This window comes from Portunus trituberculatus, chromosome 20 (assembly GCF_017591435.1).
Source record: "Portunus trituberculatus isolate SZX2019 chromosome 20, ASM1759143v1, whole genome shotgun sequence".
Lineage (NCBI taxonomy): Eukaryota > Metazoa > Arthropoda > Malacostraca > Decapoda > Portunidae > Portunus > Portunus trituberculatus.
In genome coordinates this window covers 2,872,376-2,887,176 of record NC_059274.1, presented here as the reverse complement: position 1 = coordinate 2,887,176, position 14,801 = coordinate 2,872,376, and the positions used below count along the sequence as shown (strand labels likewise).

At 42.0% G+C, this 14,801-nt stretch overlaps 1 protein-coding gene across 1 annotated transcript; it reads left to right on the top strand.

Moving 5' to 3' along the window:
• Positions 1-390: 390 nt before the first annotated feature.
• Positions 391-7,088, top strand: LOC123506535 (dual 3',5'-cyclic-AMP and -GMP phosphodiesterase 11A-like). The gene is made up of 7 exons (XM_045258698.1): positions 391-442; positions 3,656-3,723; positions 4,206-4,384; positions 5,367-5,434; positions 5,972-6,064; positions 6,393-6,443; positions 6,619-7,088. The coding sequence occupies exons 3-7, from the start codon at positions 4,231-4,233 to the stop codon at positions 6,856-6,858; spliced, it is 606 nt and encodes a 201-aa protein (XP_045114633.1). The 5' UTR covers positions 391-442; positions 3,656-3,723; positions 4,206-4,230; the 3' UTR covers positions 6,859-7,088.
• The last annotated feature ends 7,713 nt before the right edge of the window (positions 7,089-14,801 follow it).

Here is a 14,801-nt window from a genome sequence, read left to right as displayed (position 1 = left end):
AGCTAGTCGGTACCAGTGTGGAGCGGTACCGAGAGTGAGAATGACTCTATGTTACCGTCTTACCCATCACCGCTCGCTTTGAGCCACCTCCACGCTGTATACAATTTGCCCAGTACCGTTTCGGCTATTTACCGGTACGGAAAATTTTACTGGTACAGTACCGTTAGGGTTGGTATCGGTAATGGTACCGAAACTTGCCTACCAGTCCGTGAGCCGCGCTGCACTTGGCAGGACAAGGAGCTGGCCGTGAGGGACAGTGAGTGGTGGAGATGAAGATACCGATAATAGTCATATCTATAGTAGCGAAGAGAATATTGTGTGTGAAGCCTCTCAGTAATCAGAGGTTAACTATTTAAACATGGTTGAGGACACAAAGTGGACAGTGGAGTGTGGGTGCCTGCTAGTGACACGGACAGCCGCCGCCGAGCAGTCTTTGGCTAACGTAAGTAATATATTGGTGTAACTCATCATTTCACGGTGGTGCCATGTCATAACCTAACGTTGGTAACCTCCAGGACAACATATCAGTGAACTAACACCTGCACATACTTATAAAACCAAATACTTCAAATCTTGAAAACGTAAACAAACCGATCCCTGACCCGCCGCCTCTCTCTCAGCCATTATCTGCCTCATCTCTCACTCATTACAGGCCAGACAGGTCACAAAGTGGAGCCATAGGCCTAATCTTTCATGTCAGTTGTTGAGATATATCCGCAATTACCTGATTTGTGTGCTATGGAGGCTCAGTGAGAAGAAGCGGGCCTACCCATGACGTCACGAGCCCCAGGCTGTGACGTCATCACCAGCTCCCGCCCAAAATGCCGGTCCCAGATGCTCGACTTCCACTATTATTTATATTTGTCTCAGTTCATTTATTTCGAGTCACAAGTGCCTTTTAAGGGTTTCTAATGATAGTTCGCAGTGTTTTACGTGTCTTCCATGCTTGAGTTGAGTGAAGTACGGTGATGTAGAGGGTGTTTATGACTTGAATGGGAGGGCCAAAATACGCTAAAATTTTTACCTCCGCTATCTGTGATTTTTTATTTGAGGTTGTAGCGAAGTGTTTGTGTTTTCAAAAGATGGTTTATCATGAGAAAAGTGTGCAAGGCTCCTGAGAAGTTAAAGATGTGGACTTTAAGAATGATATGTAGTCCTGTTAATATTGTAAACAACGTCATTTTTAAATATTATTTTTTCTAATAGGGCGAGTTGCCAGGTTTTGATATATCGAAATGATAGTCATAATTTTTGAAAAACGTTATCGATTCAGTTGAATGAAATTGGTGGGCTTTGAAATTGTGTTTAAGCAAGTCGAAGTTCTAATACTTTATTTAGTATATTTTTGAGCTATTTTTATTATTCCTTTTCTCGGCAATGTTTTTGTATTTTAGAAGTTAGTTTCGATTGATAACGAGTCAGAATTTTATAACATTCGTGTCCAGCTGCCTTTTTGGGAATCCTCATTTTCAAAATGATTTGCGTAACGAATATATGTGACGTCATCAAGGGAGGGCCGACCCCCCACCCCCGGCTGGACCCAGGCCGATACCTGGCTCCAGGCCCGTGGGTGTGGAGGTGTGTGTGTGTGTGTGTGTGTGTGTGTGTGTGTGTGTGTGTGTGTGTGTGTGTGTGTGTGTGTGTGTGTGTGTTGCCTTATCTTTCGTTATGAGGGAGCCCACCAGCTGGAACCACTGACACCCAGCTCCCAGCTGGAGGGTGTTGGAGGGGAAGGTGTGTGTGTGTGTGTGTGTGTCATTTTCTTTCATGGTACTTAGCGTGTGTGTGTGTGTGTGTGTGTGTGTGTGTGTGTGTGTGTGTGTGTGTGTGTAATTCACTATGGTCGCCCGGTAGTCACCCAGCCAGCCTTCCCCATTATGGAGCAAGCTCAGAGCTCATAGAGCGATCTTCGGATAGGACTGTGTGTGTGTGTGTGTGTGTTCTTTCGTTATGAGGGAGCCCACCAGCTGGAACCACTGACACCCAGCTCCCAGCTGGAGGGTGTTGGAGGAAGTGTGTGTGTGTGTTTCTTTCATGGTACTTAGCGTGTGTGTGTGTGTGTATTCACTATGGTCGTGTGTAGTCACCCAGCCAGCCTTCCCATTACGGAGCAAGCTCAGAGCTCATAGAGCGATCTTCGGATAGGACTGAGACTGTGTGTGTGTGTGTGTGTGTGTCTTTTATGGTACTTAGTGTGTGTGTGTGTGTGTGTGTGTGTCCGTTTCATTCATTGTACTTAGTGTGTGTGTGTGTGTGTGTGTGTGTGTGATTCACTATGGTCGCCCGGTAGTCACCCAGCCAACCTTCCCCATTACGGAACAAGCTCAGAGCACATAGACAGATCTTCGGATAGGACTCAGACTGTGTGTGTGTGTGTGTGTGTCTCGTTATTTCACCGTTCTGTATACGTTTCATCTATGGCGTCCCTCTTTATTATCCTAGTCTGTCAACACAAACTGCAAGTAATAGCGTATAGCAAAATGTGTCCTATTCTTAGCGCTTATTGATCAAGGGGAAGCTATGATATGTAGGAAACACATAGCCCGGAGCAAAGCAAGGTGCCCAATGCAAACATTGGGAAAACTCTAACGTGGTATAAGAAATATGTGATGAAAATTAATGAAAACTGGCGAACTATTATGACAGTAGAGAAAAGTGTTAATCTCGAGTTAAAAAAAAAAAAAAACTACCATGTTAGACTTTTTTCAATAATCTGTGTTCATGTTTGTTTCATTTCATCATGAACTTGTATGTTATAGAATACATGTGCTGTGTTTTCCCTTGTTTCTTTAATGTTATGCTGATATCCTTTGCATCTAATAGTGTAACAGTGCATCTAATATTAGTAACATGCCTGCCAGTGCTTGAAGTCATATGCTGATCCATGTATGCTGTTGTTGTGGCGATGCTTACCGTTACAGCATGGGCTGAATGTTTCTGAACCCCTCCAGCTATCCACCTATCCACCACTGCCACATTCCCATGTCTCTGTGTCCATCCTCCCCTTCCCTTCCTTCACATACCCTGATCAGTACCTCTCCTCTCCTCCCAATCTTTTTTTTTTTTTTTTTTTCTCTCTCTCTCTCTCTCTCTCTCTCTCTCTCTCTCTCTCTCTCTCTCTCTCTCTCTCTCTCTCTCTCTCTCTCTCTCTCTCTCTCTCTCAATTATCATTATATTTGCAGGTTCTGAAAGGAAATAAATCTTATGTCATTAACCTCTTCAGTACCATGACACATTTTCTTATTTATTCTCCTTACTATATGGTGATTTTATACAGCTTCAGAAACTTATGTGGAGATTAAAATAGTGAAGACTCTAGCTATTAATCGTTTGATCTCCATAGACTCTTCTTAATGTAAATAAAATTGTCTAATCATACCCAAAACTCATGGTAGAAATATATTCCAGTACTGAAGGGGTTAATGTAAGAGTTCTCTCTCTCTCTCTCTCTCTCTCTCTCTCTCTCTCTCTCTCTCTCTCTCTCTCTCTCTCTCTCTCTCTCTCTTTTGAATTAGTCAGTATATTTGCAGCTTTCTAAAATAAACTCATGTCAAAAATATAAGAGAAACAAAAAATAAACAATACTACTTTCCATGTGTATTCATTCCCCTGCTTTCTAATTTACCTATATATTGTTCTGGTTCTTGTCCCACAGAAGCAGAATGTCAAGTTTTCCAAGATATTCGAGCTAAACTGCCCTGTGACTGGCCCAAGCGCTGATAAGTAAGTGGTGATGACTGGTGATGGTAATGGTGGTGGTGGTGATAGGTATGAGTGTTTTTTTTTATGTAAGAGAGGTAAAACTGGCAGAGGGCAACAGAAAGGGAAACAAAAAAGGCCCACTTAGTTGCCAGTTCCTGTGCAGGTTTGAGAGGGTTAGCCAAAAGTAAGGGATAAATGTCTTGAAACTTCCCTCTTCAATGAATTCAAGTCAAGATGGAAATACAGAAGCAGGTAGGGAGTTCCAGAGTTTACCAGGGAAAGGGTATGAAGGTTATGAAAATGAGAGCATGAAGGTGATAAGTAGTGGAGATGGTGGTGCTATATAGTGATAGTGGTGGTTATAATTCAAAATGAAAATGATAATGCAAACTGGTGATGATAAATGATAGGTAAGGAATTGCAACATGTAAGTAGGTTTGGTGGCCTCTTACAGCTTCCCTTTTCTCATGCTTTTTATTTCTTACCTGCTCTTTGCCGTCCAGTGCCAAGCAGGTGGGATCGAGTGAGATGGCCAAGCACCTCCTGCACCTGGCTGAACAAGTTGCCTCGACAGGGGAGAACCTAAACATTGCTGAGTGTCTGGAGGTGGAGAAGGGCAGTGCTGGCAATGTCCGGTCTATGCCAGCTATGCCCATAAGGAATAGAAACTTCCAGATTATTGGTGAGTGTGGTGGTAGGTTGGAATTGCTGAAGGATAGGGAATGTGGGAAGAAAAGGGAGAATAAGATAGGTATGAATGGGATTGGTGAAGGAAGAGGGTTTATGAAAAGTGTGTAGGAATTAAAGGAAAGGGTGAAGAAGAAATGAATAATGTGAAATAAAAATGAGAAAAGGAAATATGAGATAAGTGTGAATACTGGGGTTTGTGGAGGGAGATAGAATAAGAGAGGTATAAAGGGGTGAAGGGAAATATTAAGGGAGAAAAGGATGAATCTGAGAGAAGATAAGGAGAAAAGGAGAATAGAATAAGTGTAATTTCTGGGATTGAGAGAAGGAAAGAAGTCATAAAGGAAACAGGAAAGAGGAAATTGTGGTAGAGAAGAAAAGGAATTAGAAGGAAGGAATTAATCTGGCATGAAATGAGCCTATCCTCTTCTACTGAACTCACTTTTTTAGTTTCCTGTGATTTATGATACAAAATGGTTAATTCTGTGTATTTAACCCTTTCAGTACCATGACACATTTTCATAGTTATTCTGCTTACTATTTTGTGATCTTATACACCTTCAGAAATTCATGTGGGGATTAAAATAGTGAAGACCGTGACCATTAATCTTCTGACGTGCATAGACTCTTCTTGATGTAAATAAAATCATCACATTGTACCCAAAACTCGTGGTAAAATGCATTCCAGTACTGTAGAGGTTAAGAAGATGAACAATTTTCTTTTTAAAAGTGACGACTCCAATGGCATTTTTGTTTCCTGGCTAGATCTCTTGAATAATAAGTAGGAAAATCTAGTAGTAATTTATCCTCAGCTGTACATGTATGATAGTTAATAGTGTGTTAGTACATAGTCAGCCAGCATATCGTATTTATTTGGTTGGTTTGAGTTACATTTCTTATTTATCATTTGCCTCATCTGTCTTCTCACACCCATGACTGTTTTCCTCTGTGTCACCTGGTGCTTCTCTACCCTCCAGGTGTTGCCAAGATCATCAACAAACTGAATGGGCAGCCCTTCGATGAGAATGATGAGCAGCTTTTTGAGGTGAGCCTGAATGAACAATCTATCTATCTGTACTGTCGGCTCGATCAGATGACTGCCAATTGAGTGGACCTTTTTTTCTCTTTATATTTTTGTTGCCCTTGGCCAATCCTCCTCTCATATGTATAAAAAACACCATGACAGCAGTCCACCATAGTGTGTCTCAGAGAAAGCTCCACACACTCATTCACACTCTTAGCCTTGTCATCCCCTGGTGGAAAGAGATCAGTCTCATGGACCACTGTACTACACCCCCAGAAATTTAACATATTACTGCTGGATATCTACATTTACAGCACGACTCCAGCACAGTATATTGTACACAATACTCCTAGCCTTGCATAATGAGACTTTGAATTAGTAATGAAAATACACACATGAATGAAAAATGAATATGAAGGTGATAAATGGGCACATGAAATAGTGATTGAAGGTATATTTGTTCCTAAATTAAGGGCCATGGTTTCTAGAGGGTCCTGTTACTTTATGTAGGTGAGCTTATGTGTAGATAAAGTGTTCTCATCATTCTTTCTCCTGCAGGCCTTCACCATCTTCTGTGGCTTAGGCATCAACAACACACTCATGTACAATGAACTGGAGAAAGCCATGGCCAGGCAGAAGGTGGCCATTGAGGTGAGGGAGCACTTATGGACCTTGAATACATGTTGATGCTGCTACCATGTGTTACTACTACTACTACTACTACTTTCTACTTCTACTTCTACTTCTACTTCTACTACTATTACTACTATTACTATTACATCAAAACAGATTCATTAGTATGTACAGTGATATTCTGTAATAGGTATAATATTGTATGTGACCTAAATATATTTCTTTTATGTACTTGATTTTTCTTAGTTTTTATTTTTTATCATTGCTAATTTTTATCATTGCTTTGACTTATTGTAATTTTTTTTTCATGTATAGTTAATATATTGTGCCTTCTTTCTACCTGCAGGTGTTGTCATATCATGCCACAGCTTCTGGTGATGAGGTGGTTTGTCTTCAGGTAAGATTCCTTTGCTTTTATTATTCTTTCAGTTTATGTTGTTATTCATACATCTTTCTCTCCCTCTTATTATTCCTACATCCTTGCATCTTAACTTATTTGGTCTCGTACTGCTACACTTCTTCATCCCATTAACTTACTCATTGACTTCCTCACTCATTCCTTCTCTCTGCAGCGTGAGGTCATTCCAGACGCCAGCAAGTGGAATCTCGGCTCCTTGACCTTCGATGACTTCTCGCTGACTCAGGACCAGATGGTACTTGCTGCCGTCAGGATGTTCACTGACCTCAGACTGACCTCCAAGTTTAAAATTGAGTACAAGTTCAGTGGAAGTCAAGAGAAAGGGAAGGTTCAGACAAGGGGATTGGGTAGGGAGGGATTACCTAGTCATAATTATTTGAACGTATGTACTTAGTTTTGGTGTGCAGGATTTGAAGTAAACTTGCTTAATGATGTGTGTATATATGTCTTCTTTTATTAACATGGTATTCAGATTATCAGTGTCTTTGTATGAGCAATAAGCATGTTCCTGAAATGCATACTGTGAGAGGGAAGAACAACTGTGTAAGAAGTAAATTAACCCATGATTGAGGCTCAGTTTTCTCTTTGTCTCCTAAATTTTTCCTGTAAAATTGATTGACTACATTAGTTTTGTGTCTTTATCCTTTGATGAGGAACTTCTTTTATAAGCACTGGATAGTCAAGGGAATAAGAGGCTAGTTTTCAAGATGATGTTGCAGTACTGAGAGCTTAGAAAATACTCTGTTGAAATTGTGGCTTGAATATTTCCTTCATTAACTTACAGGAGACATACTTTTATCTTCTGTACATTTCACCAGCCTACACCTCTCCCAAATACTCTGAAATTGTGTTTGAAGGATATCCATTATTATTTTACAGGAGACATGTTTTCATCTTTTGTGTATTGTACTTCACCAGTGCCTATCCCTGTGTTTGGTGAGACATGGAGGGGAGAGGTAGTCACATTATTGGTCTGTGTTTTTTCAGTAATATCTTCCTTACATCTTACCCTCACCCCACACCTTCCCCCACAGACTCTGCTGCGCCGCTGGCTCATCACTGTCAAGAGAATCTATCGGATCGTCACCTACCACAACTGGAGACATGCCTTCCGTGTCGCCCACAACATGTTTGCCATCATGAAGGTGACTTTTAAGATTGAGGCTACAATTACCTGGGTGTCTTTGGCCAAGAATTATATACAGCAAAACATAAGAGAGGGTGTTGTTGTGTTTCTGTTGTGTTGGTGAGGGAGGATATCAAGGAGCGAATGAGCGAATGGTGCTTAATGGTAGTTATATAGCTCATTAATTACCAGCTATACTCAACACCCAAACATATGAGAAGCTGTTTGGAGCTGTGTTTAAGTCATCTTGGGGAGATTGAAAACATAACAACTACTTGGGTTGTAGATTTTTAATAGTCAACTCATATTTTATCTTGCTACTTCCCTTTTCTTTAGTTTCTTCATAGCTTACCTTTCCATTTCCAGCTTCATTTATTCCTGGTCTCTTTTCCTTCCCTGTCTCTCCTCACAGTTTACCTATCTACTTCCATCTTCATTTTCTCCTTGCCTCTTCATCTTTCTGTATTTCTTCACAGTTTACCCGTTCAGTTCTCATCTTCATTTCCTCCTTGCCTCTTCCCCTTCCCTGCGTCTCTTCACAACTAACATTTCCACTTCATCTTCATTTTCTCTTGCCTCCTTCCCCTTTCTATCATCTCACCATCTTTATCCTTCTCTTCCTGCTTCAGTCTCTCTAGCTTGTTGTTCTTCTGACAGACATGCAATGTGATGTCCAGCTTTGAGGAAGTGGAGTGTCTGGCGATGTTTGTTGGGTGTCTGTGTCATGACCTGGATCACCGTGGCACCAATAACTCATTTCAGGAGAAGTAAGTCATCTCTTCACAACATTCTGGCTCCAGTTGTCTTACTTTCAAGTCCAGTAGTTTCTTTTTCTCCTTATCTCTATGTATAATTCAAAATCTATACACTATTTTGACTTCAGTTATCTTATTTTTAAATAAGTAATCCTTTCCTATCTCCTTATACACCTCAAAGTTTGCATAATTTTGACTCCTGTTGTCTTACTTTTAAAATTATGAATTATTTCCTATCTGTATGCATACTTTATTGCTCTTGGCATAAGTACCACAGGGACTCCCATGTGTAGGTCTGATGACTTCTTGTAACTTTCCTCTTTGTGTGTTCTACAACACACAAAGAGGAAAGTTACAAGAGGCCATCTGGCCCATGCATGGAAAGTTCCTGCAGTATTTATGCCAAGAACAATGTGGAAGATAAAAACATAAGTTTATGTTCTTATCCTCCAAATTTCTCTTGTCTCTCCCTCCCCAGGACGGGCTCGGCTCTGGCATTGCTGTACGGCACTCAGAACACCATGGAGCAGCACCACTTCAACCATGCAGTGATGATCCTCAACTCAGAGGTGAGGCACTGAAGGACTAAAGAGCAATGGGTAGTGGTGGGAGGAGAGATGCAGAGTGACTGTAGCATATCCTTAAACATTTCACTCTTTGAAAAAATTTTCCTCTTTAGTACCTATAGCTCTTTGGACTCTTTCTTGTGCTAGACTCTCATAAAAATCTCTGCTTTGTAAAAAGATTAAATTAATCTTTTTTTCTTCATTTTCCTCTTCTATGTCTCATTCCAAACAGTTTTACCAGTGGTAGGAAGGTCAGCAAATGGTGACTAAAACAAGGGTTAAGCATTTCAACATCTTGCCTCAGTAATTGAAAAAAAGCTTTCGTCAGAGTTATACACACCCTAAACATACGCTAAGTACCATTATAAGTTACTACAGTTGATATCAGCACACTGTTGAATATGTATGCCATGTTTGTATGGTACTATATAGTTTTTATGCATATGATGGTTACTGTTGATTCAGCCATCTATATAGATAAGTCGAAATTTTATACATCTGAATTGATGGTATTTGCGATGCCTTGTACACCAATAACTTCCATTTCACATCGCAGGTTTTGGAAACGTGGCAGAACTGTAGAGTTCCCCTCGCCCCCCCATTAGCCGTAAATTAAGCCCGGTCAGACTATAGTAGTAGTAGTAGAAGTAGAAATGCAATGGTTAAATGCCAGCCAACTGCAGTGTTACTGCACCGCCAGACGCCAGTCCGCCAACCGTCCCGGCCACCGATCCGCCGAGTGGTGCCGACACATTATTCATTCTTAGCGGTAGGAAGCAGCAGAGTCCCGGCACAGACGCTAGACGGTACAAGCGTCAAGCGGTATCGGAAATGATGCCGGCACATTCAGTCGTACCAGTACAGACGGGTCTCGCCGAGCTACCGAGACCGCGCTACGTGCCAGGGCAGCCAGTCGGTACCAGTGTGTTTGTACCAAGAGTGAGAATGACTCAATGTTACCGTCTTACCCATCACCGCTCGCCTTGAGCCACCTCCACGCTGTATACAATTTGCTCAGTACCGTTTCGGCTATTTACCGGTACGGAAAATTTTACCAGTACAGTACCGTTAAGGTTGGTACCGGAACTTGCCCACCAGTCCGTGAGCCGCGCTGCACTTGGCAGGACAAGGTGCTGGCCGTGAGGGACAGTGAGTGGTGGAGATGAAGATACCGATTACAGTGATATCAATAGTAGCGAAGAGAATATTGTGTGTGTACAGCCTCTCAGTAATCAGAGGTTAACTATTTAAACATGGTTGAGGACACAAAGTGGACAGTGGAGTGTGGGTGCCTGCTAGTGACACAGACAGCCGCCGCCGAGCAGTCTTTGGCTAACGTAAGTAATATATTGGTGTAACTCATCATTTCACGGTGGTGCCATGTCATAACCTAACGTTGGTAACCTCCAGGACAACATATCAGTGAACTAACACCTGCACATACTTATAAAACAAAAAAAATCATATCTTGAAAACGTAAACAAACCGATCCCTGACCCGCCGCCTCTCTCTCAGCCATTATCTGCCTCATCTCTCACTCATTACAGGCCAGACAGGTCACAAAGTGGAGCCATAGGCCTAATCTTTCATGTCAGTTGTTGAGATATATCCGCAATTACCTGATTTGTGTGCTATGGAGGCTCAGTGAGAAGAAGCGGGCCTACCCATGACGTCACGAGCCCCAGGCTGTGACGTCATCACCAGCTCCCGCCCAAAATGCCGGTCCCAGATGCTCGACTTCCACTATTATTTATATTTGTCTCAGTTCATTTATTTCGAGTCACAAGTGCCTTTTAAGGGTTTCTAATGATAGTTCGCAGTGTTTTACGTGTCTTCCATGCTTGAGTTGAGTGAAGTACGGTGATGTAGAGGGTGTTTATGACTTGAATGGGAGGGCCAAAATACGCTAAAATTTTTACCTCCGCTATCTGTGATTTTTTATTTGAGGTTGTAGCGAAGTGTTTGTGTTTTCAAAAGATGGTTTATCATGAGAAAAGTGTGCAAGGCTCCTGAGAAGTTAAAGATGTGGACTTTAAGAATGATATGTAGTCCTGTTAATATTGTAAACAACGTCATTTTTAAATATTATTTTTCTAATAGGGCGAGTTGCCAGGTTTTGATATATCGAAATGATAGTCATAATTTTTGAAAAACGTTATCGATTCAGTTGAATGAAATTGGTGGGCTTTGAAATTGTGTTTAAGCAAGTCGAAGTTCTAATACTTTATTTAGTATATTTTTTGAGCTATTTTTATTATTCCTTTTCTCGGCAATGTTTTTGTATTTTAGAAGTTAGTTTCGATTGATAACGAGTCAGAATTTTTATAACATTCGTGTCCAGCTGCCTTTTTGGGAATCCTCATTTTCAAAATGATTTGCGTAACGAATATATGTGACGTCATCAAGGAGGGCGACCCCACCCCAGCTGGACCCAGGCCGATACTTGGCTCCAGGCCCGAGGTGTGTGTGGGTGGGTGGGTGGGTGTGTGTGTGTGTGTGTGTGTGTGTGTGTGTGTGTGTGTGTGTGTGTGTGTGTGTGTGTGTGTGTGTGTGTGTTGTGTGTGTGTTTGCCTTATCTTTCGTTATGAGGGAGCCCACCAGCTGGAACCACTGACACCCAGCTCCCAGCTGGAGGGTGTTGGAGGGGAAGGTGTGTGTGTGTGTGTGTGTGTGTGTTCTGTGTGTGTGTACTTAGCGTGTGTGTAATTCACTATGGTCGCCGGTAGTCACCCAGCCAGCCTTCCCCATTACGGAGCAAGCTCAGAGCTCATAGAGCGATCTTCGGATAGGACTGAGACTGTGTGTGTGTGTGTGTGTGTGTGTGTGTGTGTGTGTGTGTGTGTGTGTGTGTGTGTGTGTTGCCTTATCTTTCGTTATGAGGGAGCCCACCAGCTGGAACCACTGACACCCAGCTCCCAGCTGGAGGGTGTTGGAGGGGAAGGTGGCTGTGTGTGTGTGTGTGTGTGTCATTTTCTTTCATGGTACTTCTAACCACTGAGCTACCGTGTGTGTGTGTGTGTGTGTGTGTAATTCACTATGGTCGCCCGGTAGTCACCCAGCCAGCCTTCAACATTACGGAGCAAGCTCAGAGCTCATAGAGCGATCTTCGGGTAGGACTGAGACTGTGTGTGTGTGTGTGTGTGTGTGTGTGTGTTGCCTTATCTTTCGTTATGGGGGAGCCCACCAGCTGGAACCACTGACACCCAGCTCCCAGCTGGAGGGTGTTGGAGGGAGATGGCTGTGTGTGTGTTTCACTGTTTGATCTGCTGCAGTCTCTGACGAGACAGCCAGACGATACCCTACGGAACGAGCTTAGAGCTTATTATTTCCGATCTTCGGATAGGCCTGAGACCAGGCACACACCACACACCATACCTACTCACTGCCCTGCTCACTGTTAGGTGAACAGGGGCTACACGTGAAAGGAGACACACCCAAATCGAATCCCGGTCCTCTGGCTTGTGAAGCCAGCGCTCTAACCACTGAGCTACCGGGTGTGTGTGTGTGTGTGTGTGTGTGTGTGTGTGTGTGTGTGTGTGTGTGTGTGTGTGTGTGTCCAGCGTTTCATGGTACTGTGTGTGTGTGTGTGTGTGTGTGTGTGTGTGTGTGTCCTTTGGTACTTAGTGTGTGTGTGTGTCCTTTTCTTTCATGGTACTTAGTGTGTGTGTGTGTGTGTGTGTGTGTGTGTGTGTGTGTGTGTGTCACTATGGTCGCCCGGTAGTCACCCAGCCAGCCTTCCCCATTACGGAACAAGCTCAGAACACATAGACACAGATCTTCGGATAGTACTCAGACTGTGTGTGTGTGTGTGTGTGTGTGTGTGTGTGTGTGTGTGTGTGTGTGTGTCGTTATTTCACCGTTCTGTATACGTTTCATCTATGGCGTCCCTCTTTATTATCCTAGTCTGTCAACACAAACTGCAAGTAACAGCGTATAGCGAAATTGTGTCCTATTCTTAGCGCTTATTGAGCAAGGGGAAGCTATGATATATAGGAAACACATAGCCCGGAGCAAAGCAAGGTACCTCTATCGCCTCGCCTCGCCCCGCCGTGTTAACCCCTGCAGTAACATGACGTGTTTTCATATTCTGGCTATTACTCAATGATTTTATACAGCTTCACAAACTTATGTGGGGATTAAAATAGTGAAAACTGGCCATTAATCTCTGACACCGTAGACCCTTCTTATTGTAAGCAAAATCATCTAATCACACACAAACTATCGTAAAAATGCCACTTAAGGGATTAGACTCGACTCACTCAGACGCCCATAACTGTGTGCATGGCGGTAATTCAGTGCTGGAGATCTTAATGACAACAGTGCCCACAGAGATAGATTGAGAGTTTATGGACGACAACAGTAACAACACAGCGCCTTGTTTTCACCCGACATGTTTCCACTTTCCATCGTCGTTCGTGGAGTGTTAAGGGTGTATTGGGTTCATTTTCTGTGCTTTCAATGTGCTTTATGCCATAATTTAGATATATTTTGCGTATCTTGAGTATGCGGAATGAGATGTGTTTCAGTATTTGCATGTTTTGAGTGTGTTTTGGGAATATTTTGAGATTGTGTGGTGTTTTGAGTGTGTTTTGGGATCAATTTTGAGTGTTTTAAGCTGTGTGGGTGTGTGTTAGAAGTCTTTTGGATGTGTGTGGATGATTTGGGTATATATTGGGTGTTTCTAGTGAATTTTAGGTGTGTCTGGGGGCATTTTGAGTGTTGTAAGTGGTTTGGGTGAATGGGGTGATTTTGGTTTATATTAGATGTTTCTAGGGAGTTTTAGATATGTCTTGGTGCATTTTGAGGTGTTGTATGGTGTTTTGAGTGTGTTTTATTTTAGTTTTGAGTGTTTTAAATGGTTTGTGTGTCGGGGGGAGTTGATTTTGGCGTATAGTGGTGTTTGTAGTGTTGTGTGTGTTTTGGTGCTTTTTTGGGGTGTTGCTTGTTTTTATGAGTGTATTTTAGGTTACTTTTGAGTGTTGTAAGTGGTTTTTTGTGTGTATTTGGGTGCTTTAGGGTGATTGTAGCGTATACTGGGTGTTTGTAGTGAGTTTCAGATGAATTTGGGGACATATTGAGGTGTTGCGTGGTGTTCTGAATGTGTTTTGGGTTAGTTTTGAGTGTTTTAAGTGGTTTGGGTGTGCACCAATATATATATATATATATATATATATATATATATATATATATATATATATATATATATATATATAAATAATGTAATATACCCTATGTTGTGACGTCATAGGATATTTAACAATCAGAGCACAAAGAAATGATGGTGATATGGCAACACTAAATCGGTGCCTGCTGTTGGCCAATAACAAGTATGAACGAACTTTTTATATATTATTCGTGTAATTTCGTTGAATAATGGATACAAGCCTGCCTGCAGCACAAATGATTGTATTATACTCTACTTCGTTCATATGTAGATACTGGCATTTGCAAGGATTCCTGAATAATATTAATGATAACATTCTTATAAATAAGCACTATATAGTATACTATTTGAGATTTGTAACTCATGCGTATCTACCATATGTATTCATATGGAACCGTTAAAGTATTGGAACCGGTTCCTGCCCAGTTCTAGGTTAAAGTTACAAAGCCCCGGGGAAGGATCCTTATACTGTGATAGAATGCCTCTCAGACATAACCTACAGAATTAAGAAAGGTGGGAGAGCCAAGCCCAAGGTTATCCATGTCAACGGGCTGCGGAAGTATCAATCACGATCCGGGAAACTTCCACCCATTAATTGAATATCAGCTTGCGACCCAGTACTGAGTCGCTACCCGTAGTTTAAAGAACCGTGCCGTAGATAGTATAGCTTAAAAGCAGTTTTGGGCCACCAAGAAGACGCCTTATTACCTTTACACGTTATTCGGG